Source organism: Paroedura picta, chromosome 2, assembly GCF_049243985.1.
Source record: "Paroedura picta isolate Pp20150507F chromosome 2, Ppicta_v3.0, whole genome shotgun sequence".
Lineage (NCBI taxonomy): Eukaryota > Metazoa > Chordata > Lepidosauria > Squamata > Gekkonidae > Paroedura > Paroedura picta.
The window spans coordinates 114,323,683-114,350,492 of record NC_135370.1 but is presented as its reverse complement, the minus strand read 5'-3'; the positions used below and the strand labels follow the sequence as shown (position 1 = coordinate 114,350,492).

Below are 26,810 nucleotides of genomic sequence, written 5' to 3'. Positions count from 1 at the left end.
GCTAGGCATTTTTAACACATGGCAACATTCCAAAAGTGATCTTCCATGATCCTCCCCCTGCATGTTCAAGTGGCTCAGGCTGTTCTATCACCTCAGCATTCTACTGCCTCATTCCCACCTCTCTGTCCTGCATATGTTCCATCAGGTCTGACTTAACTAGTTGAACTGCTTGGTTTCTTGTCACTGAATCCAGTACAAACAGTGCCATCACAAGAGCAGCTAGAAGCAACACTGTGTTCAATTAAGGCCCCATTTAAAAACAAAAAACCAAAGTCAGCTCCCTGAAAGTGAACTTGGTGTGGGGTATGTTGCAGCAAGGCCTCCCACATTCATGGGACTAACGTGGTCCATACTGGGTACGATGAATAGATCTTGTTTCCTCTGCTCAGCGGGATCCATTTAGTATTCCAGCACTGCTGTCTGCTTTTCTTTCCGCCCCATTTTTAGCTGTAATTATTTAAAGATTGGGTGGTTGCTACTCTGATAATCTATGCAGAGTAGGATGTGGAGGGCTTACGGTTTTATAAGGAGGCTTTATTGTGTCCCTTATTGTGAGTCTGTCCTGTGCAGCTGAAATGAAAAGCTTTTTAAAAACTCTCCCTTTTGCAAAACATTAGCCTGGCCACTGACAGTGTTTATAAGGAAAAATGTGATTTGCATGGGAAATGAAGAGGGTGGGAACTTGACCAGCAGTGGGATGGAGAGCTCTGGTAGCACCGTTTTCACCAGAGATGGCAGTGTGAAATGCTTCTTCATTCAAAAGGCTGGAAGGGTAGCTGAGAGCAGTGGAACACGTTGAACAGAGCTAACTTGGCTGATCCACTGTGTTTATTTGTTAAGAACAGATTTAAGCCCTTATTGCTTTGTCCAAAGGCTGATGCTTTTAGGGAGATGATTTTAACCATATATATTAGTAAGCGCTACTGAGGTCCCTAGGATTTATATCTCAGTGCCTTTATTTCAGACCAGGATACAGAAGTTTTTGAAGTTGAATAGGCAGAGTGAAAAGAAGTAGTGGTATGAAGAACTGTACCATTGAACAGTTTTGTTTTTTCTTTTTTGTTATGATACTTCTGTTGCTGGATTTCATTAAGATAGTTCAGCATGAACCCAGATCTTCACTGGCATTTTATAATTCTTAAACCTGTCTAGGTCAGACATGGGCAAACAGTTCAACCTGAGGGACACAGCTGAGTCTCTGTTGAGGGATTCATCTTGGCTGATGGCCCTTACTGTTCCCCTCACCAATAGCCTACATAGCCCTAAAAAGAGGGTGGAAACCCTCTTTGCCGGTCTGCTGGTCTTAGTGGCTCTTAAATGGCACTTACCAGTAGAGCTGTAGATAGGAGGGAACTAAATTGTTGAATAAGCTGAGGGCCAGATGAAAAGTTCTCTTGAACCTGATGTAGGCTGTGGACATTACTTGCTTCTCTCTACTCTAGGTTCTACTGAATTACAGCTCTGTGATTGTTCAGGGCATATTCTCCTAGGTTCCGTCCCTGCTGTTTTGTGTCTGTTCTCCTAAAAATAACAGGCAATTCACAGGTGGTATCACACAATCTTAATTTACATGGGCACCTTGAGGACCAGATAGCATATATCTCTCAGATCATATAAAAGGAAGGATGTCTGTTGGGGAATGAGATATTTAAGAGAGTTAAATTATTCAGCACCTATCACCAATCATTGTCTGAATAAATGTTCCAGAAAAACTTGATGGGCCAGCGGACTAGGAAAACAGATTTTTACAAGTGATATTTTTACTTATACTGCCCCATGTTATATTTTACCAAAGAGTAAATTGGAAATGCATAATTTATTTTTACGTTTCATTTGGGAAGATGGATGTACAAAGATAAAAGGATGGTGATATCATGTGGCAGAAACTGAGAAGTCCCCCATGCATTTATTTTTCCAGCTTGCTCTTCATCTCCATGTTTTCATGATGGAACCTGTGTCCTAGATAAAGCTGGGGGTTACAGGTGTGCTTGTCTGGCTGGCTATACGGGGAACCGCTGTGAAAGCTGTAAGTACATCTCTATTCCTATGAATGTAAATAAGTTTGTTAAGAACTTCTGTTTCCATTAACTTAGTTATTGTTTTTGTTGAGTAGAATACTTAGGCTGATGAAAGAGAATAATTGTATCATCATTGTTTTTACAATCACAGGACTTTGAGAGATGCTGGGGAATATGTGGTTTGTCCAAAAATACAGACGGTTGTGTAACTTGCCATATTCACTTGTTATGTCATTTCCTCTGTCCTTGTACCTTCCTTTGTACTTTTCACATATATTAGCAAATGCTCTAAGGCAATTTAAATCAGACTGATGTGCAATTTATCATTAACTAGTGATTGACTCTGCACATTTGACACCATTGGCTCTGGGTATATGATAGGCAACTGAGGGCCCAATGATTGGCAATCAATTTGCAAGACAGTGAACTCAGCATGTTTACGTTTACTTTTCTGATAAAACCTATGTAGCATGCTCCAGAATAAGATAATTTAAATCACTTCTTGCTCAAGTTAACACTCAGCTGCTTTAATAATCGTTGGACTTGTTAGGTATAAAAGATCTGCATACATCCACCCCACCATCACATTCACTCATGCCCTCTCCTTTATGTTCACATTCTGTTCATTTGCTGGCCCACCAATCAATCCCTTTCCTCTTTGGTACTTCCCTCCCATATGGAGAAAACCCACATGACTGCATCTTTAATTATGTGGCAGTGGGTATCCTAAACTCAAATCCACAGATTGGAAGAATGGGAAAGGGTATAGATATGAAGCATGATTTTCAAACTTTTCATGCATTAAAAAACCATAGAACTAAATGAGATTTCAAAAAATGAAATGTAAGAATGCCCCATGGCTTATTCAAATGAATATTTTTAATATATACTTTATCCTGTCTGTCTATAATACTGGAAGATTGGAAGGCAGGAGAAAATCCAATCTAAATACCAGAGATCTTAGTGTAGAACATTATGACAAAGTCTTTGTTCAAACTGGCTGTAGGGTAACACTGAAAAAGCTATCAAAACTTAATGTTTTCCTGGAATGCACTTTGGAAAAGAAGTGACAACATACGTTGTTTCATACAGCAGAATGAAGAACTGGAAATAATTGATGCTTTAATTCTTAAAAATGAATCTAACAGGTTATCTGAATGGCATGTTCATAAACGATCCTACCTGAAGGAAAATGGGTATAACTTTTCATTAGTCATACCCTGCTAGTGAGAAGCAGTTTCGCGACCAAAGAAATTGAGAAAATTTTCTGAGCATTTATGAACAACCTTGTTCTTGACCCAGACTAATTTTAATGCATTTTCCTCACAAAACGATACAGTTATACCATTTGTCCGAAAGATCCAGTGTTCTTAGTGTACTATATGAAAAAAAACAAAATAGTAGGCTTGCTTTTCCTCTTTTTGTGAAATGGAAATTTCAGAGTAATTTTAAGTGTGACCAGCATTCTTTCCAGGGGATCCCCATCCTGAAAAGTTATTATAAATCTACCCTACAAATATAATAGGTTTTATTAGTATGGATTCCCTAAATTGTTCTGGGAATTTTAGCTTTGTATGGCTTTAGACGAGAATAATAGTTGACAAGCTAGTCCTCCATGAATTTGTCTTATCTTCTTTACAAGCTTTCCTATAATAGTGAGTTCTAACAGTTATATGTTGGGTAAAGAATTGTTTTATTTTGTCCATCTTGAATTGATTGGGGCATTCCTATGAAAAGAGAGGAAGAACAGTCGTCTCTATCCACATTCTCCAGACTGTGCATAATGGCATATCATATCATCCTAAGCAATCTTTTCTTTAAAACCTTTAGTCTTTCCTTATAACAAAAGTTCCTCATAATCTCTGGAATGTTTTGCTTCCCCTTGCACTGAGAATCTTGGGTTAAAAATCTACAGTTTGTGTCAATTAGTGTTGCCATGGCAGCTATCAGAAAAGGAGTGAGGTGGGGGTAGGATTGCCATATAGAGGTTTGGAACTCCTGGAGATTTTGAGGTCAAGCCCAAGGAGGATAAGAGCCTCAGTTGGGTAAAATTCTAAAGAGTTCTGCCTCCAAAACAGCATTCTCCATGGGAACTGATCTCTGGAGATGAGCTGTAATTCCAGGGGATCCCTGGGTGCCACCTAGAGGCTGTCATCCCTAGTATCGATGGAACAGTCTGTTCCAATGAAGTTTAAGGACTTGGCAAATGGGAAAGCAAAAAGAAAAAGAGAGAGAGAGAGAGAGAGAGAGAGAGAGAGAGAGAGGCAATGTATGCAGGGAAGACATATGTGGGCAGGCAGGAAGATACAGGGAAAATCTGCAGGCAAAGAAAAGATTAGTTGCACTCCAACCAGAACAGAGTGACCCCGTAAGATGGCACAGTTACTAGGCACCTCAAGGTTATTACCTAGGATGCTAGAGGATGTGTGTGTGTGTGTGGGAGACCAGAGGTCCCTCCAGCCACAAAACCACTGCTCTGCCCAGCTGGATGGCCAGCAGCTCACTGGCCAGTTTGGGGCTCACCAGTGTGATGGGGGAAAGTTTGTGTGTATGTGTGTGTGGGGGGGATAATATCAAAACCCAGAAGTGATGCCATTTTTGGCAACTCTGTAGGAATGGCCTAATCACTGTGCTCTTTTCTGTAAACATTTAAGAGATTCCTGGAGTGGTGCCCAGAAGTGGCATTACTTCCTGGATCTGAAGCTATTTGCGCTCACTTTCTCCTGCTGCATTAGCAGGAAATTTTGAACCTTCTCAGCTGGTTGGTGGTTCAAGATGCCAGCCAGCCACTCTCAGGCTGATTTGTGGGTGGGGTCTTTGTGTCAGCCAGCCTAGAGTGAGGCAAGTTCTTGGGCTAGCCATGCTCCCCTATGGACACTCCTGGCACTGTACATTCCCTTTGTAAATGTGTTTGGAGGGGAAAACATTGCAAAAGTATCTTTCATTCTACCTTCATTTCTTAGGGCGTTTCTGCACGTCAGAAAAAATAGTGGAAATGGCGGAAGAGAGCAATGTGCTTTACACACAACTCTCTTCCGCTTGTCAATCAATCCAGGCAGCCTATCCCCTTTCTCCATATTTTAAAGTTCCCGCTATGCCTGCTAATATTTTTTATTCATAGTTCTCCGTTTAAATGCCTATGCATATAACTTAAAAAAATTAATTTTGTTCCTGGTTTAGGGGAAGAGAATTTAGAGAGGCATGCTTTGTGTTACAACTTTGGGGGGCATTATTTCTGGCATAGCCTGCATGGTTGTCTGCCTATTGTTTGCTCCAAAATGTTAGACCTTTTAAAAAAGAAATCCCCATCCCCAGGAACATAGGAGAGGGAGGCAGGTGTGAGGGCAGGATGAGGCAGGCGCCTTTAATGTGTTTTAGCCTCCATAAATTTCCTCTGCTGGTTGCCTGCTGGTTGCTCTCCTGTAGCTCGCGCTAAATAGGTTGGAGAATCCACTTTATGTGATTCCCCAACTAGCACTTTAAAATGGAGGATGTAGCCTGGTTACTGCCCAGACACTGCATGTCAGCAAAGTCATGTGGAGGGGCTAGGATATAATGACTACCAAAGGTAAGTATTTCACTACATTTAAAGGGGGCTGAACTGCCCTTAGATTGTTATGGGCAGAGATTAAATTACTTGTGATGTTCACTTTCCAGCACTGATTGGGGTATAAAATTTTAGAGAATTTCTAGCACCCTGGCATTTGTAACCTTACCCTTGCCCTTGTAGATTGGACTTAATGTTATTTGTTTGCTTCCCAGAGTTCCATGAATCAGAACTATTTGCTGGATCCTGCTACATGAAATGTTGAGTGGCCTTATCATGTTCACATATGAGGAGCGAGATAGATCGAACCCACAGAGTTCCCATACCCATAAGCAGACTCTCTTGCATAAGTACGCTAAAATTTATAGGAGCCAAGGAGGAGTACAACAGAGCTCTTGTCCACAAATTAATTTCCAGATGCCATGCACAACTGTGATTGCCCAGAAAATATTGGCCTGGACCCCTCCATAGTCACACTGCAGTAAGAGTAAGATCTAGCAAAGATGGGCACCTTACTGGTCCGATTAACACCTATAAAGAGGTGAGACAGGGCTACTTGTTGGCCCCAGTGTTCTTTATATACTACATCAATGTTATGGTAAGTTATCTGAGCTTGATAGACATGCACCTCCCAAGACTAGCCTCTCAAAAAACCCCAGCCCTTCTTTATGCAGACAAATTAGTACTCCTAGCAAAAACACCAGTTGGTCACAAAAGGGCAGTGAGTAGATTTGCAGAATACTGTGAAAAAGAACAATTAGAAATCAACTATGAGAAAACAAAATTAATGGCTCTTGGCAAATACTTCAGAAACAGGGCCTGGCCTATAGGAGGGGAAAAAGTAGAACAGGTTGAGTTTCAAGTACTTGGGGGTGACCTTTCAGTCCTCTGGATCCAGTCTAAAACACTGAAGACAAGTTGCTACCCAGGGGAGAGTTCCTCTTACAATATAGTAATTTTTTTCCAATCAAAGGGAACCTATTTTGTATCAGCTGCTCTTAAGCTTTTACAGGCAAAAACAATTGCATAGATGTTGTATGGAACATTCCTTGGTTCCCCTCCTTCAGGCATCCCCTTGTTAGAGCACATACAGTCTAAGTTTTTTAGAGCTGTATTACAAGTGCCTAAATACATCTCTAACTCTATGATCCGCCTGGAACTGGCATGCAGAAGATCAAATTGGCTTTTTCTATTATGATTCAGCTCAAGGTCCACTATTCCCCAAATGGTCTGCTACCTTGAATTATTGGAGATAATTTAAAATCCCAATGGCAGCAGCAGACAGAAGGAAGAATCTTAAGCCTGTGATTCTCTACACAAGCTATATTGGAGCTGAGCAATGACTAAGCAAGACAATTCATTAAAGAAAAGATTAATGACACAGAGCACCAACTAGACCTGTCAAGTTCACCCAAGTTCATGCCCCCCCCTGAAAACAGATATATTCAGAAACCAGCAGCTTATCTGTCCTTTCTGAAGATTAAGAACCACAGGAGGGCATTTACTCTTGTGAGATGCTCTGCTTTACCATCTGCTTTGCTTCAGGGGCGCTATAAGAAAAACTCCAAAAGCAGAGAAAATCTGTATATGTGGAGGCGGGGAATTGGAAACAATAGGGCATGTCCTCTTCAGATGCTCACTTTATGTGGGAAGACAAAATAAAATCATTGCCCACCCTCTTGCCTTGGATTCCCAGTGACTCTGAGGAAGGGGAAATGGTTTGGAGCCATATTTTAATAACTCATCGTCATCATTGGCCTGGTTTTCTATTGTGTCATTGACAACAGTGTGAAATACAGATATCAGCAGAAGAGGTTTTTCATAACTGTGGAAGACTCATTATCACTTGCTAATTGCTCCAGCTGAAATGGCTATTAAAGACCCAGTTACAGGGGCCAGTTCAACTTTATGTGCTGGAGAAACTCCCACTGGACTGTGCCGTATGTTAATTAATGCTTGTGGGATACCACTTCAGCTAACTGATGCTTTGAGCCAGACTTGGTGCAAGTCAGGTAGAAGTATAACTGGGGACAGCTCATTGTTCTGAGAACAGTAATATAAACATATTTTGTTATCAGGATATCCCCCCTTTTTAATATTTTAATGATTTTGAAAATAGGATATTTTCCTTTAATATTTCAAATTGGATAAAGAAACTTTGAGGTCCATGAAAAGCACAGAATATGAAGCCAAGAAAAACAAATGGCAACCATAATCAGAAAGCAAATCCTTTTTTAAAAGCTATAAAAATAACCCACCCTTCCTGTTTTGCTCAGGATGGGTAACAAGAGGAATTAATATTATTAACATTACATTGATAAACAGCTATAATGGCCTTTGCCTTGCAGGGGGATATTGACCACCTAATGAGGACACTGACAACCATAATTTTGGCATAAAATATTTGGCCACAGCCTTTATTCAACATTGAGCGTGGCAAGCATGGGAAGAGAATCATGCCATCTTGTGGTTACCCAACCACAAGGAAGCCCACCACAGCCTGCCCCTCAACGGGTTGCCTTGGCTATCCAGCCCCAAAACCCGGACATAATGGCAGGCTGAAACAGGGGGGGAGGCACCATGGAGTGACCCCTCTGGGCACCAGCCTCTGTTGGGTTCTCCTGCCCCCCGGAAATGCTAGCCTTCAATCAGGCTCTGCATCCACACAGCCCTTTAAAGGGCCCCCCAAATCTAGGGGAGGACAGCGCGCAAGCTTGGCCTCCCCAAAATTGATCCTTCCCATGCTCCACTTCCGCAGGCTGTGACAATTAATCAATAATATAACCCAACATCTAACAAAAAGTCAAACAATTCATAAACAGGGAGGGAGGGTGGGTTTTGCGTCTTTGGGCGCCCTGAAGGGGGGAAAGAGGCCAAAGAATATCAGGCCATCCGTTTAACTGACGCCCAGTTCAGCCACACCCCCTGTTGCCATGCCAACACACATACTGCTCAGAGAATGCCAGGGCTGGGCAATCTCTCCAACCAGCCAGGTCCCTGTCGGTGTTCCTCCCCCGCAGCAGCAATGGCCCCCTTAGATAAGTCTTGGGGGCTTTTTGCCTTGCAGGGGGATATTGACCACCTAATGAGGACACTGACAACCATAATTTTGGCATAAAATATTTGGCCACAGCCTTTATTCAACATTGAGCGTGGCAAGCATGGGAAGAGAATCATGCCATCTTGTGGTTACCCAACCACAAGGAAGCCCACCACAGCCTGCCCCTCAACGGGTTGCCTTGGCTATCCAGCCCCAAAACCCGGACATAATGGCAGGCTGAAACAGGGGGGGAGGCACCATGGAGTGACCCCTCTGGGCACCAGCCTCTGTTGGGTTCTCCTGCCCCCCGGAAATGCTAGCCTTCAATCAGGCTCTGCATCCACACAGCCCTTTAAAGGGCCCCCCAAATCTAGGGGAGGACAGCGCGCAAGCTTGGCCTCCCCAAAATTGATCCTTCCCATGCTCCACTTCCGCCACTGAGCCCGAATAGGTATATACCTCTTCGAGCTCCCGCCACCGCTCAATTTTGCAGCCAATTCAAAATAACATGTTGGATCCCATGGAGCCAGATGTCCATGCCCCACTCCAACAAGTGCATCTCAAGTGCACCCCATCACTCTTATAAAGGGCCCAGAACTGCAAATGCCATACCATGGGGCCCCCAATGAGTAATACACATCCCAATACAGCTAGATACCCAGGCTTTAGCTCCACCTGAGATCACAGAACTGTGGGCGACAGGTGAAAGGGTCACTCGCCACCAGGGACCATTCCTTGGTGATTGTCCACTGTGCCCAGTAGGGCTTCTTGTGAGACATAGCTTTTAGCAACATGGCATCCCTTGAGGTTACCAGGGCCCAACACCATTGCCCCTGCCAATGCTGGCAAAGTGTCATATGGCAATTACTGCAACAATGTTTCCTGGTGCTCAGCTCAACGTTCACAACTATAGCTAAGCCAACGTCCCATGATGGTCAGCCAATGCTTTGAGGAATACGGACTCCCACTGTCACGCTTGAACAGGAAGTCTTCCATCGCAGCAATGTCCAGGAAGGCAGCTGCATCCAAACAATGTCCGAGCCAGGTGATGCCTTCAGACCCCCAAGTGGATCACTTCCAGGTCTTATAGCATGCCATTCCATCTGCCGCATGGTGCCATTCTCTGTAGCCAGCATCAGGCACCCCCGTTGACTGCCGCTCTGAAGGAAACCAAAAGGTTGTTACTGGAAAAGAGTTACATGAGCACCCTCGCACACTGATTGACACTGGCCACGGTCCCATGCTCGCCCTGGGCCAGCCGCTCTCAGCCAATACCCCGCTCTGCATACTGCATACCCTGCAGGAGCCCTAGAGATGTTTCCCCTGAGCACCAAGTACCAGGTTGTGATCTGTGGGAAAACATTGTACTACATGCCCTGGCAAAGCCCTTAGTACTGTGCCACCCAACCTAGGCAGACCTCCCTTGGCCAATGCCCTGCTCTGCATCTACTGCATACCTTGCCAAAGCCCTTTACATGTTCCCCTTGAGCACTGAAGCCCAGCCCACCTTTGGTTCCCTAAGTCCTACAGGTTGCTGTCCGTGGTGACATTGTGAACCACCACTAATGTACATACACCTTCTGATCCACGGATGTCATACCGGGGTAACCCCATATGCCAGCATATTGAGACCTGACTGGATCTGCTAGTAGCCCAGCCATGAAACATCCTCCTGAACCTGCAATATGCTTAGTCTCCAATGCACAAGCAGATGGGGCCCATGCCACTTTCCCAGGTTGGAGTCTATGCAGTCCCAAGACAGCTCCCTGAACTCATGCTGGCCATGTGACACTTCCCCCTAAACCACTTGTTTGTCCCAGCCCCCGACATAATTTAAGCAACCTCCCTGAAGGACAAAATTGGTCTCCCTAGTCCAAAGAGGCCCCATCACTCCTAGAACTGGAATCCGAGCAACCCCAGGCCCCCACACTATGTGGGGAGTGGGTGAGGACAGGTGACAGGTTTGCAGCCACCTCCTCCCACAAGGCTGGCCTGGTCAGACAGTATCTCATATATCTGCAGACCTGGGCTGCAACGCAAAACTCAGATGATCAGTGAGGCTATCCAAATAGATCGGATGCATAGAAGTGAAGAGGTATGAGGGATTGATCTGCAGAACTTAATATGTAGTCTGCCCTTGCTCCCTCCAGCTGGAAACAGCATTGGCATCACGTGATGGGGAGCCAAATAATGCTGGCATAAATATGAAGCTAGGGAATTCCTGAATGGGATGAAGAGGTACCTGCATCAGAGTGATCTACCAGTTGTTGACACACCTGCAGTCTATCATAACTGAGACTATATAACCAGATGAATGCTCCCTTAGAGCATTGTACCTTACTATGTGGGTGCCTTAACTTCATTTCCTTGGCCAAAGATCTCCACCAGCTTCTAGGGTGCAGCACCTTGCATACCTTGTGTGGTCCTAAGCAGCCACTTCCTGTGCCAAGCACATTCCAGCTCAAGCCCTGGGAAGCTCTTGGCATTGCTCGCCCATCCACACCAACAGCACTTCCATACTGGACCTGTAATGAGACACACACCCCTCCAAGCCAGGCTGGCCCATTAACTTCAAATAACCTGGGATTGGCCGCCCTGCAAAACAAGACCAGGTGATGACTCTGACACCATTTGCAGAAGGCGTGGCTTGCCTGAAGCCAACAGGTGATGTCCGGCCACTGCTGCAGGTTGACCCGGCCACCAGGGAGCCACCTCCCCTTTTGCAATGATATTCTCCCCTGGAGTAGCCTTTGGGTTGGTGCCCCCTGTAAACTGGCCCTTGTAGGGCCCATCATGCATCACAATGCCACTGGCTGAGGCCCACCAGTGGCATCCAACGATGCCCCAAGACCCAGAGTACATGGCACCCCCGTTCCCCCAATGCTGGCACCCACTGCCTGTCTGATGGGCATGTATTGCCTGGCGAAGACAACGGTGTAGCCCTGGCCAGTGGCCACCAGACACCAGTGGCCAGCTGAGGGCCACTGGGTGCTCCATTCCCCACCCATGGGGTGGGTGCCTTCCTGCCCACCTGAGCCAGGGACCAGCAGCCAGGCCAGTGGACAGTGCTCACCATCTGCTGTCGAAGATGCCATTGTTCCCCATGGCTGCAAGCCCCCTCAGATTTCCCTGGAGACCTTCCGAGCTGGTGCACAGCAGCCTGCCTCAGCATGAGGCAAGGGGTTGGACTGGATGACCCCCAGAGTTCCCCGCCAACTCTGTGCTCCTGCAAACCAAGACCGTTGCCTGAAGCAGGGGACTGGACTAGACAACCCTGAGAGGTACTTGCCAACTCCTCGCTCATACAAACCAAGACTGCTGTCAGAAGCATGGGGTTGGACTAGATGACCTTGAAAGGTACCTGCAGCTCTTTGCTCATACAAACCTTTATGCAAATAAAAGGTTACTGACTGACTGCTCATACAAACCGAGACTGCTACAGAAGCAGGGGGTTAGACTAAATGACCCTGGAGGTCCCTGCCAACTCTGCTTATGTGAACAGTCCCCATGGCATACAGCATGGGGTTGGACTAGATGACCCAATGAGGTCTCTGCCAGCTATGCGCCCTTGCAAAAACTGTAGTTGGTTGTAGCTCCACTGTTGGATCCCAACCTTCCCCCCTTTTTTTTTTTGGAAGAGGGCTGATCCCCACAAAAAGGCATTTTTGTAACCACTGGCTTGTCACGTCTCTTCTTCAAGTGGGCTCCACCTTAAGCCTCGCAGCAGTGCTCAAAGTATTGGCACATGCTCATATTGAATTCCCAACAGGTGCCCCACCCATCATTCCTATACATGGGCTTACATCTGTCTTGTTCTGTCCTCCTGACATATGGGCCCACATTCATGTTCTAGGTGTCATGGTCCTTTAAGTCCCACCTTGTCTGGATGTTGTTTGAAGATCACTTGCAGGCCTAATCATTATGCACCATGGCCTCTGCATCCCCAAAAAGTGCTTTGGCCTCCAAAACATTTGTTAAATGATTCTCCAAGTGCCAAACTCCCTTCTGGGAGAGCATCAGCCACAAAGCGTAGAAAATCTGTTTACCCCCTTAACCAGTTAGTGAAGGAGTGATTGTTATATCCCACTGTAAAGTTGTTTTTGTTTTTGTTTTTAAATCCCCTTTGAACCCTGTTTTTGGGACATCTCCGTCTGGTCACAACCTGTTAAATATGTCAACATAATACCCATCATGGGCCCTCTTGATTTCCTAGTAAGGTGAGTACCAGGTGGGTTTTCCCCAGATGCATAACCCAAAGGGGATTTCGTGGACTAACCCATCCCTGCCTTATCTTTATAATTAATATGCAAAGAATGCAGCTGATTCATCATCCAGATCAGATACCCAGAACCAAAGAATCCTGACGCCAATAGGTCCCATCCTGTTGGCCTTCAGAGAAGAGAACTCACCCGAGGTACCGGCAGCCTGCCAGGCCCTGGAGTACTTTCCTCCATACATTATACTCTTATGCCCAGTTGTCTCTTGTTGCTCTGTTCCTCCCTGTTGAACATTCCTGGAGGAGCTAGGAATACTAACCGCACCTACACTGGCCTGTCCATGATGTGCTGCTATAGCAATTGCTATAGGGTCAATGCCCATGTGTATGGTCTGCATACCTTGATGTGGAGCTGGCCAACCCTGTCCATACTACCCAGTCATCGTAGGGCCAGGTTGCTTCCAGCTTTTCCCAGGCATTGCCTCCTGGCCCTATGACCAGGGTGATCTTGCAGATGTGCAGCAGCAGAAGTCCTGCTCCCCATCCATGTCTGCAGTCCTACAGCATAACCTCAAGCTTGATAGTCAGCCAAGTGTTGGCCCACAGACCCAGCAGACAAATCCTGATGGCCCCCTCGCCACAAAGGGGGTTGTTGGTATCCTGGACCCCATGGAGCCACAGGTGAGCAAGATGAGAAACTGCCAATTCCACAGTGGTTAGACACACGTGAACCTAAACCACCTCTGACGGGCTTGGTTGTGCAAATCCTCTCAGAGGAAAACCATGGATGTTCCCTTCCCCATGGCTGGTGGTCCAGATGATCCCTGCCACCAAGATGGGCCTGCAACAACCTGCCCCAGTCCTGCCCCAATTGTACAACTGCAGCCAGGATCTACCACACCCCCAAATGATGGGCCCGCATGTTGCAGAGTAAAAACACCCCCTGTATAATTGTTGGAAGGGGATGGGGGGGCAGAAGCCTCACCTCTCCCACCTAGACCCCCCCTTCCTCTATCAAGGTGGATGATCCCACTGCCACGCATCTTAATGCCCCCAGCGTCCCATGAATTGCAGAGGAACCTGCTGCCGCTGCATCATGAAATGTGCCTGTCCCATCACTTGCTCCCAAGGCCCTGGAACCAGCAGCTGCCACCAGCACAGCACAGTTCACGGGCAGTTGGGGCTTCCCCCCACTGGCATCCTTTTTCGGCGCCATGGTCACTTGTTCCTCTCTCCCTCTCCTTCCTTTTCTGAAGGGGCGAACGCTCCTGCCAAAACGGCCTGTGAGAGGCTTAGTTGTTTGTTAGTCTAAAAAACAAATAAACAAACAATGCCCTGCAGCATATCTAGCATCTGTTTTCCCTCAAAAAGTAAAATGAAATAAAATTGCTGGGCTTCCCTGACATCGCGAGGCGGTTGGGCCAGGAAAAAGGCTCCTTCCACCAAGCGATGCGTCTTTGGGCGCCCTGAAGGGGGGAAAGAGGCCAAAGAATATCAGGCCATCCGTTTAACTGACGCCCAGTTCAGCCACACCCCCTGTTGCCATGCCAACACACATACTGCTCAGAGAATGCCAGGGCTGGGCAATCTCTCCAACCAGCCAGGTCCCTGTCGGTGTTCCTCCCCCGCAGCAGCAATGGCCCCCTTAGATAAGTCTTGGGGGCTTTTTAACGACTGAATGAAACTAATTAAATTAAGGGCAGCTCTGCAAAGAGCAAGTTACAGAAGTCCAGTCTGGAGATGATGTTGCATGGATAACGGTGGCTAGGTCAGTTTTTCATAGGTACAGTGCAAGTTGTCATGCTTGCTGAAGATGGTAGGAAACCTGACAGGTGACTTTTGTGATCAGGGCCTTTAAAGATAGGGAGGTGTCCAGAAACACACTCAGACTTTTAATGGTGGTTGTAGGCATTAAAGAGACTCTGTCTAGCATAGGGAGTTGTATTGCATCTGTTCCAGTGTGCTGACCCAGCCTCTTCTTCACTGGATTTAACTTCAGTCAACTAATCATGAGCCAGTCCACTACAGCTTCCAAGCCTATGCCCAGTGAGTCTGGGGGTGCTGATGGATGGCAGGTCATCAGCAGAAATAGCTGGGTATCATCAGCATATTGATGGCAACCCAGCCTGAAATCACTGATCAGTTGGGTGAAGAGGGTGCATATAAATGTTAAATAACACTGGGGACTTCAACATCCATGTAGAAAAAAATGACCCCTCACAGAATTCAGGCCTAATATTGGCCACGGCAACACTGGGACTCTCCCAGTTTCTTACTGGTTCCACACACCAAGCAGGCACACACCCTTGACTTGATCTTTGGGATGGAATAAATATTGGTCTGGTACAAGCAAGCAGAGTGCCATGGCCAGACCAGTTTGCCCTCAAGGCTCAGAGAGCTGATTTATGCTCACCCAAGGAGACTCATGGATCCAATTGGATTCCAGAGTGCTTTGTAAGATCTGATGCTCCCCAATGACTCAGTCAATGCACTTGTGGATGACCACCACTCTGAAGCTATTGAGATTTCTCCCTGATGTCCTCTCCGTTCCTGCCCTAAGTCAACTCCATGGTATACTCCAGAACTGCGCAAACTGAAACAGGAACTGAGATGACTAGAGCAAGCTTGGTGGAAAAACTGTGATGAAGCCACAAGAACATCTTATAAGATGCTTATGAAAGCTTATGAGATGCCATTTTCTAAAACAAAATAAACAGCCTCCAGTGGCACAGAGAATAATTGACTGCTACAGGGACAAGATCAGGGAAAACAGTAGGAAATCCAAAGTTTCTTATTCAGATGGCAGCCATACATACTTTACAGTGATTCTTCTCAAAACTTCCTAACTGGAGTGGGTAGGTTCTGTGGTACTCTGTGAGAGAAAAGAGCAGCCTTGAGCTTGCTGGAGTAACCTGTCCAGGGAAAGGGGAATCAAATATTCCCTCAGGGATTATTTCCTTTATTTGATATCCAGTTTTACAATATATAAATTATCCATACATCATAATTTACCTTGTTAATTACTTCATTTTCTGTTACGTGAACCTTTATTTAACACATAAAACTGCCTTATACTGAATCAGGCCCTTGATCCATCGAAGCCAATATTGTCTACTTAAGACTGGCAACAGCTTTCCAAGGTCTTTCCCATCACTTCCTTCCTGATCTTTTAAATTGGTGATGCCAGAGATTGAACCTGGGACCTTCTGCATGGCAAGCATATCTTCTGCCACTAAGCCATATCCACTCCCCTGTTCATCTGGATTTTGTCTCAAGAGGGTAGCTGTGTTGATCTCAAGCAGCAGAACGAATTTTGAATCCAGTGGCATCTTTAAGATCAACAAAGTTTTATTCAAGGGATGAGCTTTAATATGAGAGTAAATTAACATACAACATAATGAAAATGGTTAACATATTCCAGAGATAAATAGGAAAAAGCAACAGTTTGGATTTGTTTGTATTCACTTGAGATTGAATTGCATGGGAAACATCTTGGGTACAATAAAAGTATGAGGGAAAATATAATCAATTGCTGACAGCAATTAACTGAGGACTTGCTCTTATGTTCCCTTCCTCTCAAGCATGGAAGCATGGGTTTTGTTTGTCAAGTTAAAAATCTATGAAGCAGTGGTCTTTGTAAGTACCATCTTAATATAGCAGGGTTGCAAATAAGAGATCTTAGGGGAAAAGCTACCAATCTTCACTTTAAAGCTCGTGTTTCCCTTTTTACTTGATTGTGGCCAGCTGAGGTATAAAGAATCTATGGGTGAGGCCAGAGAGAGGGACTGGATGTTCTTCAGCCAAGAAGGTAGTGGTCTAAGAACCTCCCCTCCATACCCCAGAGCTTTCACAACCTCTGTATAGTCTTCAATGCCTCTGTGATATTTAGTCATCTGCTTCTTCTCTGTGTCTGCTGGAGAGCTTTCAGATTGTATGAACAGTTGACATTTGGATGGCCAACTTTAATGGGACAAATCTCAGGGAATCCATTTCCTCTTTTATTAAAGAGAATTCTATTACCTTAATGGGCTGGCCTTTATTGTTAAAGCAGATTTACTGGGATAACTTTCAACTTAATTATCTCACCAATTCCAATTCTAGAGTTAAGGAGATGATTAGAAGCTACAGATGGTCCTCTCTTATCCCCATTACAACAGTAGCCAGGCAGTTACTTTGTCATTGATAACTCAGAAATGCTAAACAGGTGTTTAAAGGGCTTTAACTGGATGGTGCTTTGCTGGTGCAGTTGATTAATACAGCTAGATGTGAATTAGGTAGCTGCTTATTCAGATATATCTGAATCTTCTATTTTGGTGATAAAACACAACTTCTGTTGGGTTAAAAGTAAAATAAAAATACCATATACAAAGTAGAGGAGAAGAACAGCTGGTTTATTTATACTCTGCTTTTTACTACCCAAAGAAGTCCCAAAGCAGCTTACAAACATCTTTCCCTTCCTCTCCCCCCACAGACACCCTGTGAGGTTGGTGGGGGCTGAGAAGTCTCTAACAAAACTGCTCTGCAAGAACAGCCCTAAGAGAATTTAGGCTTATGCGTGGACCTGCTTAGAATTGCTCTGTAAGCACACCAAATTAGAGCTACCTGTATGACTGAAGGAACAGTTCAGTATTACAATTGCAGTGTCCCCCTCTGAATCATGGATTACCGAGAAAAGGGTAAGGGATCCCCCAACAAAACAAAGAAAAATGGTTTTGCACCACTCAGGGCTGGTTTGCTCCCTTTCCTTCTGGGTTTTCTATGTGAAACTGTTTATAGAACTGAAAGAAGAGTGAGAGTAGCATATAGAACAGCTATGTTGGCTAATTTCCTTTCCTTTAATGGTAGACACTTTTAAACTAAGGTCACACTAAATTATTTTTATATATTTTTTTATTCATTATTATTACTAGGGACAAAGCCTGTTGCATTCAGGAACACAATGGGTGCTAGATTGGAGGGGTGGTGGTGGAAGAACCCTGCGAATGGCCTCTCTCTCCCCCCAGGACCTGGAAAGGCTGGAGGCCCCCAGGCAGGGAACTTGCCGGCATGGGCACCTCTCATGTATTAGGCATCTGCAGCCTCTGAGCCTCAGAGGGAAGTGGGAAGAAGAGATGGAAGATGGAAGGGGATTGGCTGGCCAGTGGACAGACAGGCAATCCGGTTGGAAGAGGAGGCACTCAGGGTGTTAAGCACTGAGTGGGTGCTAAGCACTGAGTGGAACTTAAGCCTTGAGACCAGCTCCTCCTCCTAGGCCTTATCATATATTATGTGGAACAGATTCTTAACTATAGATTCAACTGTGTTGGTCTGAAGTAGCACAGTAAAATCAGAGTCCTGTAGCACCTTTAAAACCAACAAAGATTTATTCCAGGCACGAGCTTTCAAATGCAAGCACTCTTCCTCAGACTATTAAAATTATTAAGATTATTATTATTATTAGATTATTAACTAATTTGAATTGTAGAAGAAAAAACTTAGGCCCTGGTTATGTCAGTCAGACATAGACCCCAAATGTAAATTCAAAGACCATCTGGCTTCCACCATTTTTACAAAACCTCATTACCAAGAGTCCAGTTTGATACCTTACATACAGTAGGAGCCCAAGTAAAAAATAATCTAAAACATTTCTCTCTAGTTTCTTAACCCTTCTTACAGAAAGATTTATGCAAACTGAAGGGAAGCCCTTCTTACATATATATTCCTCTTCTCGGTGCTCTTTTTGACTACTTAGAAATAATTTCCCCCTTCCCTATCCCTTTAAATTTGTGCTGTCATCTGCTCTTGGGACTGAGCATTCTGGCTCAGTAGGCCTCCCATGGACCTGCTGGCTTTCGAAGCGCGGGACTCTGACCTCTTTTTGCTCTGAAACTTCCTGCTACCTTTGTTTAAAACAAAGCCCAGCAAACGCAAGCCCTTGAGTAAATGTGGGGATCTTGTACTGAATAGGGAATTCATTGCTTCAACCCAGCTTCTATTTCTTTTTAGTTTCTCGTCTTTGGTGCCAGCTGCATGATATTTATTCTGTTTCCTAATGAAGGTTAGTCCACTGAGTTGAATGGTGGTATGCTTTGCCATCAGTATCAGTTTAATATTATTCCTAGGCCAACCCTAGTTTTCTTTAATGAGCCTAAGGGTTCTCTCTTTTGCTCCTGGGCAATACTTCTTGACGCCTGCCCACTATCATCACCCAGTAAGACAGTTCTTTAGGATGTCCTTGTTTTTAATGACTGATTAATCTTTAACAGTGCTTCCTTGGAATCCCCTGCAGCAAAAAAAATACATATGTACTCTGTAGGAGAATGAAAATGAGATTTAAAAAAATGAACAAAGTTTGGGAGAGTTTTTTAAACAAATGTTAAAAGGAGATAGTTTGCAGAGGTGCTTTTTCTAACAAAAACCTTTGTTATTATTTGGAAATAGTTACCTTTATAATGCTGGGAACAAAGATGTTAATATACCCCAGAGTTGCCATTGCCAACTCTCATCCAGGCAGTTCATGGAGGCAGAGCCTGGGGAGGGCAATGTTTGGGGAGGGGGGCGTCTGATACTATAGAATTCATCTCCAAAGCTGCCAGAGATCTGGAGCATGGCAGCCATACATATCCTGTCCTGCTTTTGACAGACAAAAATAGTAAGTCAATAACAGTACAGTCCTATGAATGCTTTCCCCCCATTCAATAGACCCAAATAGGATTCTGAGTGGACCTGTTTTAGATGTTTTTTTTAAGAGATTCATAATGTGGTCAGCTCACTTTCATAAGTCCTGTTGGTATTTAATTTGAAAATATTTAGACTGCTTTTCTAAAGGACCTTATCTATTGAAGATTATAAAATAAAAACATTACATTTTTAAATTAAAAACCAGCATTTAAAAACTACATTGAAAAACAAATGATTAAGCTGCTTAAAATAAGTAGCAGTTCTCAGCTTAAAGCACACTATAAAAAAGATGTCAAAAAACCAACTCCTTAATTAAAGGCCTGGAAAAACAAAAATGTCATGGCCTGATGCTTGAAAGAGTATAAGCTTCAAGGGGAAGAGCATTCAGTGGGCAAGGTACCAGTGCTGCAAAAGCCTCATTTATGGCTATATCCACCTCATCTCTGTCCCTTTTTCATTTAAACTTCTTGGTCATGAGCTGACAACAGTGTTTTTTAACCAACATGATCTAAGCTAGTTAATAGTTTCTGGTTTCTTGGCATTACTTGATGAAGTAACTTGCTTAACATGATACATTACTAAGTAAATGGTAAATTTGTTTAAAATATACAGAAGTATTGATACTATGGAAAGCAGTGTGCAACTTGAAATGTCATTAGGGAAACCTTATTTTTATTGGCAGCAAAGAATGTTAAATTGAAACATTGGTTGGGAGTTAGGACAAGCAGAAAGATGCAGAAGGATGAATATGGGTTCCATTCCTGTCTCTGCCACAAACTCATAATGTGACCATGAATTAAATCATCTGGAAGCTTTTCTTCCTCCATCTGGGAGAAGGAGAGAATAATAGAAACGTGCATGATTTATATAGTTACTGAGATAATAATGGGTTTTATCCAGAGGCTTAAGTATTGTTGCCAGGAAAAGTGATGTGTTTGCAGCAAATCTTAAAGAAGCACCACATATTTTAGATTTATGTTGCTCTTTGATGCTTAAATTAGAAGTCTATTTGATCTCATTCTGAGCACAGCTAAGCAACTCAGAAGAAAACCTACCCTACACATTTCCAAATTTTTAACTAGGAGCTCTAATCTAATTCAAACCGTTTAAGATTAAGAGCTAGGGTACTGTCATTAGGGCAGAATCAGGCTAGTCATTAGAGCCTTCAGGAAATTTTCTGATGGGCCATGTCTCGCTCTTCCCACCATGGCCAGGCCAATCCTGGGGAGCAGAAGTGTGCCAGTCCATTGAAAGTGTTTCCTGACCCAGGAGAGCCATGCCTTTCACTTTGTTACGGGTTAAATGTCATTTGATATTGGGAGTTCTGTAGTTGGAGTTCTTTAGTGTTTCTCTAAGTAGTAGGGCCTCAATTTGAACTGGACTGCAGCATGATGGGTAGGGCAAGGTATACTCTTTAGCTCCACACTATTTCCCCAGCCCCTCAGAATAGCCTTTTGAGCTAGAGGGGCAAGCATACTAGCACTCTGTCCTTTCTCTGTGCTCTTCCCCCTCAGTGTGATTAACAGTAGATTCATTGACTTTTCAGATTGAATAAATGGTAACATCCCTTTTCTTGCACCATAGTCATGGTCCAAATTGATGCCCCATGTTACTGCTGTTTACAAAGCATGCTGTTAAGGAACCACAGAACTTTCACTGTTTTGGGTGGTATGCTTACCGTTTTCACTAGTCATAGTTAGCCCCATCAGTATTGATTTCTTTATGCAGATTTTTAAAATGCAGATATTTCTGACCTACTTTTCTCCTCAATGGGGACTTGAAGTAGATTATATTGTTCTTTTCTCCTCCATTTTATCATCACAATACCAACACTGTGTGATAGGCTCAGCTCTTGATCTATTCCAGTCTTGCTTTTGACCCTGTCATGGGATGGAGTCAGTGCTGGTCACCCTGATAGATGATATCTGGTGCCAGCTAGACAGGGTTGGGTTGGTATTGCCCATGTTTCTCAATCTGTTGGCAGCGTTCAACATTGTTGACCATGAGCTGCTGGTCCACCACATCACCAGCACCAGGATTTGGGGGACAGCCCTTTAGTGGCTGTGATCCTTTCTTTGGAGCAGTACACAGAGGGTTGCCGTGGGGGGAAGAGCAGTTGTGTGGTTGCCACCTCTCCTTTACATTAGTTAACGTTTTCATGTACCCTCTGGCCCAGCTGGTCTGGAGTTTCTGCCTGGGTTGTCATCAGTACACTGACAATACCCAGCTCTTTGATGATGGAAGTTCCACCCCAACTTTCCCCCAGAAACATTCACAGGTTATTTGGAAGCAGTGGTAGTCTGGCTCAAAAAAAGCCATCTGAAACTCAACACATCCAAGATGGAGGTCCTGTGGTTCGGTAGGAAGAGGCCAGATCAGAAAGCACACCTACCCATCCTGGATAGTGTGCAACTTGAGATCACACACATGGCCAGAAACTTGGGGGTGATACTGGATGCTTCTCTGACAATGGAGGCCCAAGTCACCAGAGGAGCCCAGTTGTCATTTTACCATCTACATTTAGCACCCTATCTGTTCCAAGAACACCTTGCTACAGTGATCTAGGTGATGGTCATCTTCAGGCTAGATTTCTGTAACTCACTGTAGATGGGCCTACCCTTGTCCCTGACCCAGAAATTGCAGCCGGTGCAGAAGCCAGCTGTATTGGTTTCCAGTTCTATACCAGGTCAGGTTCAGGGTTTTGGAATTGACCTTTAAGGCCTAATGTGGTCTTGGCCCCATGAACCTGAGGGACCATTTGATTTCCTATGCCTCGTACAAAAATAAATGAACTAGGGTGTACAGAGCATTACATCCTGCAACAGCCAATAGACTGGAGATCCCCTGCCTCCATGAAATTCACCTGGCTTCGATCAAGGCCAGCTCCTTTTCAGCCCTTGCCCTGGCCTGGTGGAATGAACTCCATGGAATGAGGCCCCTGTTGGAGCTAAATAGGTTCCACAGGGCCCTCAAAATAAAGCTCTTCCACAAGGCCCTTGGTTTAGGGTGGGCAGATTGTAGAAATCTGCCTCTCCTCTAGCATTCCCAGAAGATGAGTCCATCTACCTGGATCCTCTTGCAGTCACCATATCAGATGGGAATTGCCAGCTCATGAGAATTGTAGTCCATGGACATCTGGAGGACCACAGGTTGACTACCCCTGCTCTAGGGCATAAGAGTTCCCCACTGTCTGGTTAGTTGTTTATTATCTTTAGAATACTAAATATTTTATAGAAGTGATACACACATATCGGCATGATTTATTACTTCTTACCTCACCAAATTTCCAACACTTGCCATTGCCTGCCTGTGCAAAGCAACCTTGAACTTCCTTGGTGGTCTCCCATCCAAGGACTAACCAGGGATGACCCTGCTTAACTTCCAGGATTTGATGAAATTTGTCTGACATGGACCATCCTGGACACTGAATATTAATGTTAGAGACATGGAAAATTATGATTTTTATTCAGCCTGATGTTATGCACAAACCAGGTCAGTACTATAGTTAAAAAGGGTTATCCAAATAACCAGAAAGGTTGTATCCAAAGACACAGATTTCTAAGGGATTGGAACAATGCTGATAAAGATCAAGTGGCTAGTTGTAAGCAGCAGCCTCCAAATTGCCTCCGGATGAATACATCACAGTGGCTGATCCAAGCATACTTTCACATGGATACTGTCTCATTCACAGAAGCATGGAGCTGGAAAACATCAGAGTGGGTTCCACTTGGTTGAAAAGGCATGAAAAGATTTTCATTGCAGCTGGGATTAGATCATTGCTTTATTCTAATTATTCCTGGCTGGGGGAATAATAGCAGAAAAGATGCTTTGCATGAAATGGTACAAAACCAGGACTTTAAATCTCCAGATAATATCATAATGGAAGGACTGGTGGTCACCTTGATGTTGATGGTGTAAATTAAGAACTGTTCTACACACAGGCAAAGAAGACTGATGTTGTGAAGTTTGATGTTAGAACGAACATTTGTTACATTTCAAGGCAGGAACTATGTGTTCTAAACATTTCTATTAAACTTGGAATGAGAAGATTTGTTGGTCTATCTTGAGCCTGATTGAGGCCAATGGAAGAAGTCTTCCCAGACTGCAGGTTTTGAAAATGATACCCATGTGTGCCTCATTTCTGCACTGTTCATACTCTTCCTGTGCCTCCCCCCAATGTGAGAGATACTGCTAGCCATTGTTGAAAGTGAAGGGACAGTTGAGACGGTGAGGGCATTTGCAGCAATCCATATTTAAGATAGAGGATCCCCCTGCCTTTTGTACCTGAAAGGAAGCATCTTCAGTTGGAGAAGAATTTGTTTTGTGAGGGAAAGATATATATGTGAGGGAAAGACAAGACATTTAACAAAACTGATTTTACTAGCCTCCATTTTGATTTTGCTTCCCATTAGTCTCTATGCTTGTGCCATCTTCTTGCAATTTTCCCCATAAAATAAACATGTATTAATGTTACTTATGTATGCCATTTATACATATAGGTTTAATGTTACTTATGTCAATAAATAATTATTATACATTAAACCTACCGTATTTGCCGGCGTATAAGACAACTGGGCATATAAGACGACCCCTCAACATTTCTACTCGAAATACAGTACTATGGGCCACTATGGGCAGCTATGTCTATCTCAACTGAAGTTCACCCGGCGTATAAGACGAACCCCCCACTTGGAGGCATGTTTTTCAGGGGGGGAAAGTAGTCTTATACGCCAGCAAATACTGTATATTTATAAATGGCACACAATATGTGCATTTGTGTTTTGTGTGTGTGTATGTGTAGGTCTGTAAAAATGCATAAAGGAAACAAACTAAAAATCACTGACAGCAAATAAAATGTGCAAACTGAAACAGTTCACAGTGGCAACTTCTGGATACAAAAATAAATGAACTAGGGTGTATTCATCCATGCCTCTAGATCTTCTGATTATCATTAACATCATGCCTTCCTTTACAACTGAAATTGCCACTATAATAACAATAATTAGCAACTTCAGAAGTACCATGTACAATCACAATGAAACCCATTTGCATCAATACTATATCTAAAAAGGTTTGCAAATAGAATATATATAGAATATATATATATATAGAGAGAGAGAGAGAGAATAGCAAATGTTAGTAACTAGAAATTCAAGAAAGCAACTTTTCAAAAGTTCTCATGTGCAACATTTAGAGATATAGATGGTTATTGTCAGTCTCTGGAGTCATATTAAAAGATAAAAAGTTATCATTGGGCTAGAAGATACATTATTGCTAAAATTTTGGTAAATGAGATTCAGCTATATAATATACAGTGGTAAATAATGGTACAGAAAGAGAACAGGAAAAAGAAAAAATGTGATTTATTTATGAAGAGAAGCAATGGGACTGGTAGAAAGTACAGTCTCAGGATGGGTAGGAGAATTTTCAAGGGAGGAAAATGTGGTTTAAACAGGTAATCCAATCTTCCCACAGCAGATTGAGTGAGTATGGAAAATATTTTAAATGGTAGAGGTAGATGATTCAGAGATGAGGAATGTCATCTAGAAGTAATAGAAGGAAAAGAGGAATGAAAATCTATGGTGTGTTATTAATAGTGGAACATTCAACTTGAAAATTCAGCCACTCTATCTTCATTTAGTCTAAAATACCTATGAGTTCTAAAAATACTGGAGACTTTTAATATACTTTATACAAGATGACTATCAAGGCATATTGGTTCGAAAATTTGAGAATGGTGTTGGATCTTATTAAACTTTCCTGGCTTTGTTGAGTAACTGATACTAGCCTCCATGTGTGACTTTGAGATCTCCTGGATTTTCAGCTCATTTCCAGACTACAGAGATCAGTCCCCTGGAGAAAATGGGTATTTTAGAAGGTGGACTCTATGGCATTGTATCCCCCTGAGACCCCTGACCTCCCCAGGCTCCACTGCCAAATCTCCAGGAATTTCTCAACTTCGATCTGGCAAGCCTACCTCTCCATCTCCCACCAATGGCCAGAGAGGACCTGGCAGTCCTATTTTATATACACCTGACTTGTAGAATTATAAACGTGGTCTCAGTTGGGTCACCATTTCAGCTAGAAATGCTTCAAGATTTGGCTAGTTTGTACCTCGACCAAATCTATGCTGTCATGTTTTTTTTTTTTATAATAATTTTATTGTTTATTATTATATAAAGCATTTACAGAGAAGTTGTAAAGAAAAAGCGACCAGTTGATATGGTTTGCCATCTCTTTTAACATAGATATTTAGTTCTCATCACATATTATTCCTAGTCTAGAAGTTTTTACCATTTTTCTTAGCCAAGTGATTGTTAATACATATGAGATCTGTTATAGGAATACATTCTGTTATTATCTTAAATGATATTAGGTCAGTCTCCTTCATAAGTTGGCCCTAACCCAAGAATTACTACTGTTGTCTTGTTAATGCCTATAAAATATGGTTTGTCATCCTCTTTTGGCATACATATTAACATACATATTCAATTCCCATCGCATATTAATCCTGATCTAGGAGTTATTACCATCTTTCTTAACAAAGTAGTTGTTGATACATAGGAAGGTATAATCTATTATAAGGATATATTCTATTATTGTCTTAAGTGATATAAAGTCAGTTCCCTTCATATATTAGACCTGTCCTAAAGGTTGCTACTGCTTTTTTTTTTTCTCACAAGAAGCCAGGAGAATACTCCATTGTTCAGCTCATCTTTCAGGTGGTCGCAGAAAATGAAATTGTATTTTTTTCCATAGTAGAGTGTTTCTGATTGTCCTTCTGTCAGGGCCAGAGAAATCTCTTGCTTGATTCTTGCTTGTAATCGCCTTTGAGGGGGCTCTGAATCCTTTGTCAATCTGGATCTCTTCCTCTGGTCGCACAGAAATATCTCCTGATAGCTTCCTAGTTGCTGTCGCTTTTGAATAGACTCTTTTTATTTTGCTGATCCAAGTCATTTCCTGCTCTGAATAGACTTCCAGGTTTTTGGTACTTTCCTTCCATGAATCTGTTTTCCCAGGTTCTTTAAAGATACTTTGGGTTTTTACATCTCTGGCACTCTCTCCCTCCAGTTGATTAACTTCCAGACATTGAAGTTTCACTTGATTTACTGTTAGCTGAGCTGCGTCATCAGCTGGTCTCTCCGGATCTTGGGCTCCATCCAAAAGCTCCCCCTTAGTCCCACGAATTTCCTTTTCCAGCTTATTGACTGCTTTCAGTATCTCTGAGTTTCCTTTGCATAACAAATGGAAAAGCTGTGCCTTTGTTAATTCTTCCATAGTTCTAGGCAGTCACAAACTATAAACAGAAAGTCTCGTGAGGTCTCGCGG

The 26,810-nt window shown here is 43.5% G+C and overlaps 1 protein-coding gene across 3 annotated transcripts in view; it reads left to right on the top strand.

The window, feature by feature from the left end:
- PAMR1 (peptidase domain containing associated with muscle regeneration 1) overlaps window positions 1-26,810 on the top strand; it is a 96,848-nt gene that overhangs the window by 41,410 nt on the left and 28,628 nt on the right. For all 3 annotated transcript variants that reach the window (XM_077322173.1, XM_077322172.1, XM_077322171.1), the window contains one exon: window positions 1,919-2,026. In XM_077322173.1, the coding sequence (XP_077178288.1) occupies window positions 1,919-2,026 (108 nt within the window). The remainder of the gene's footprint in view (window positions 1-1,918; window positions 2,027-26,810) is intronic.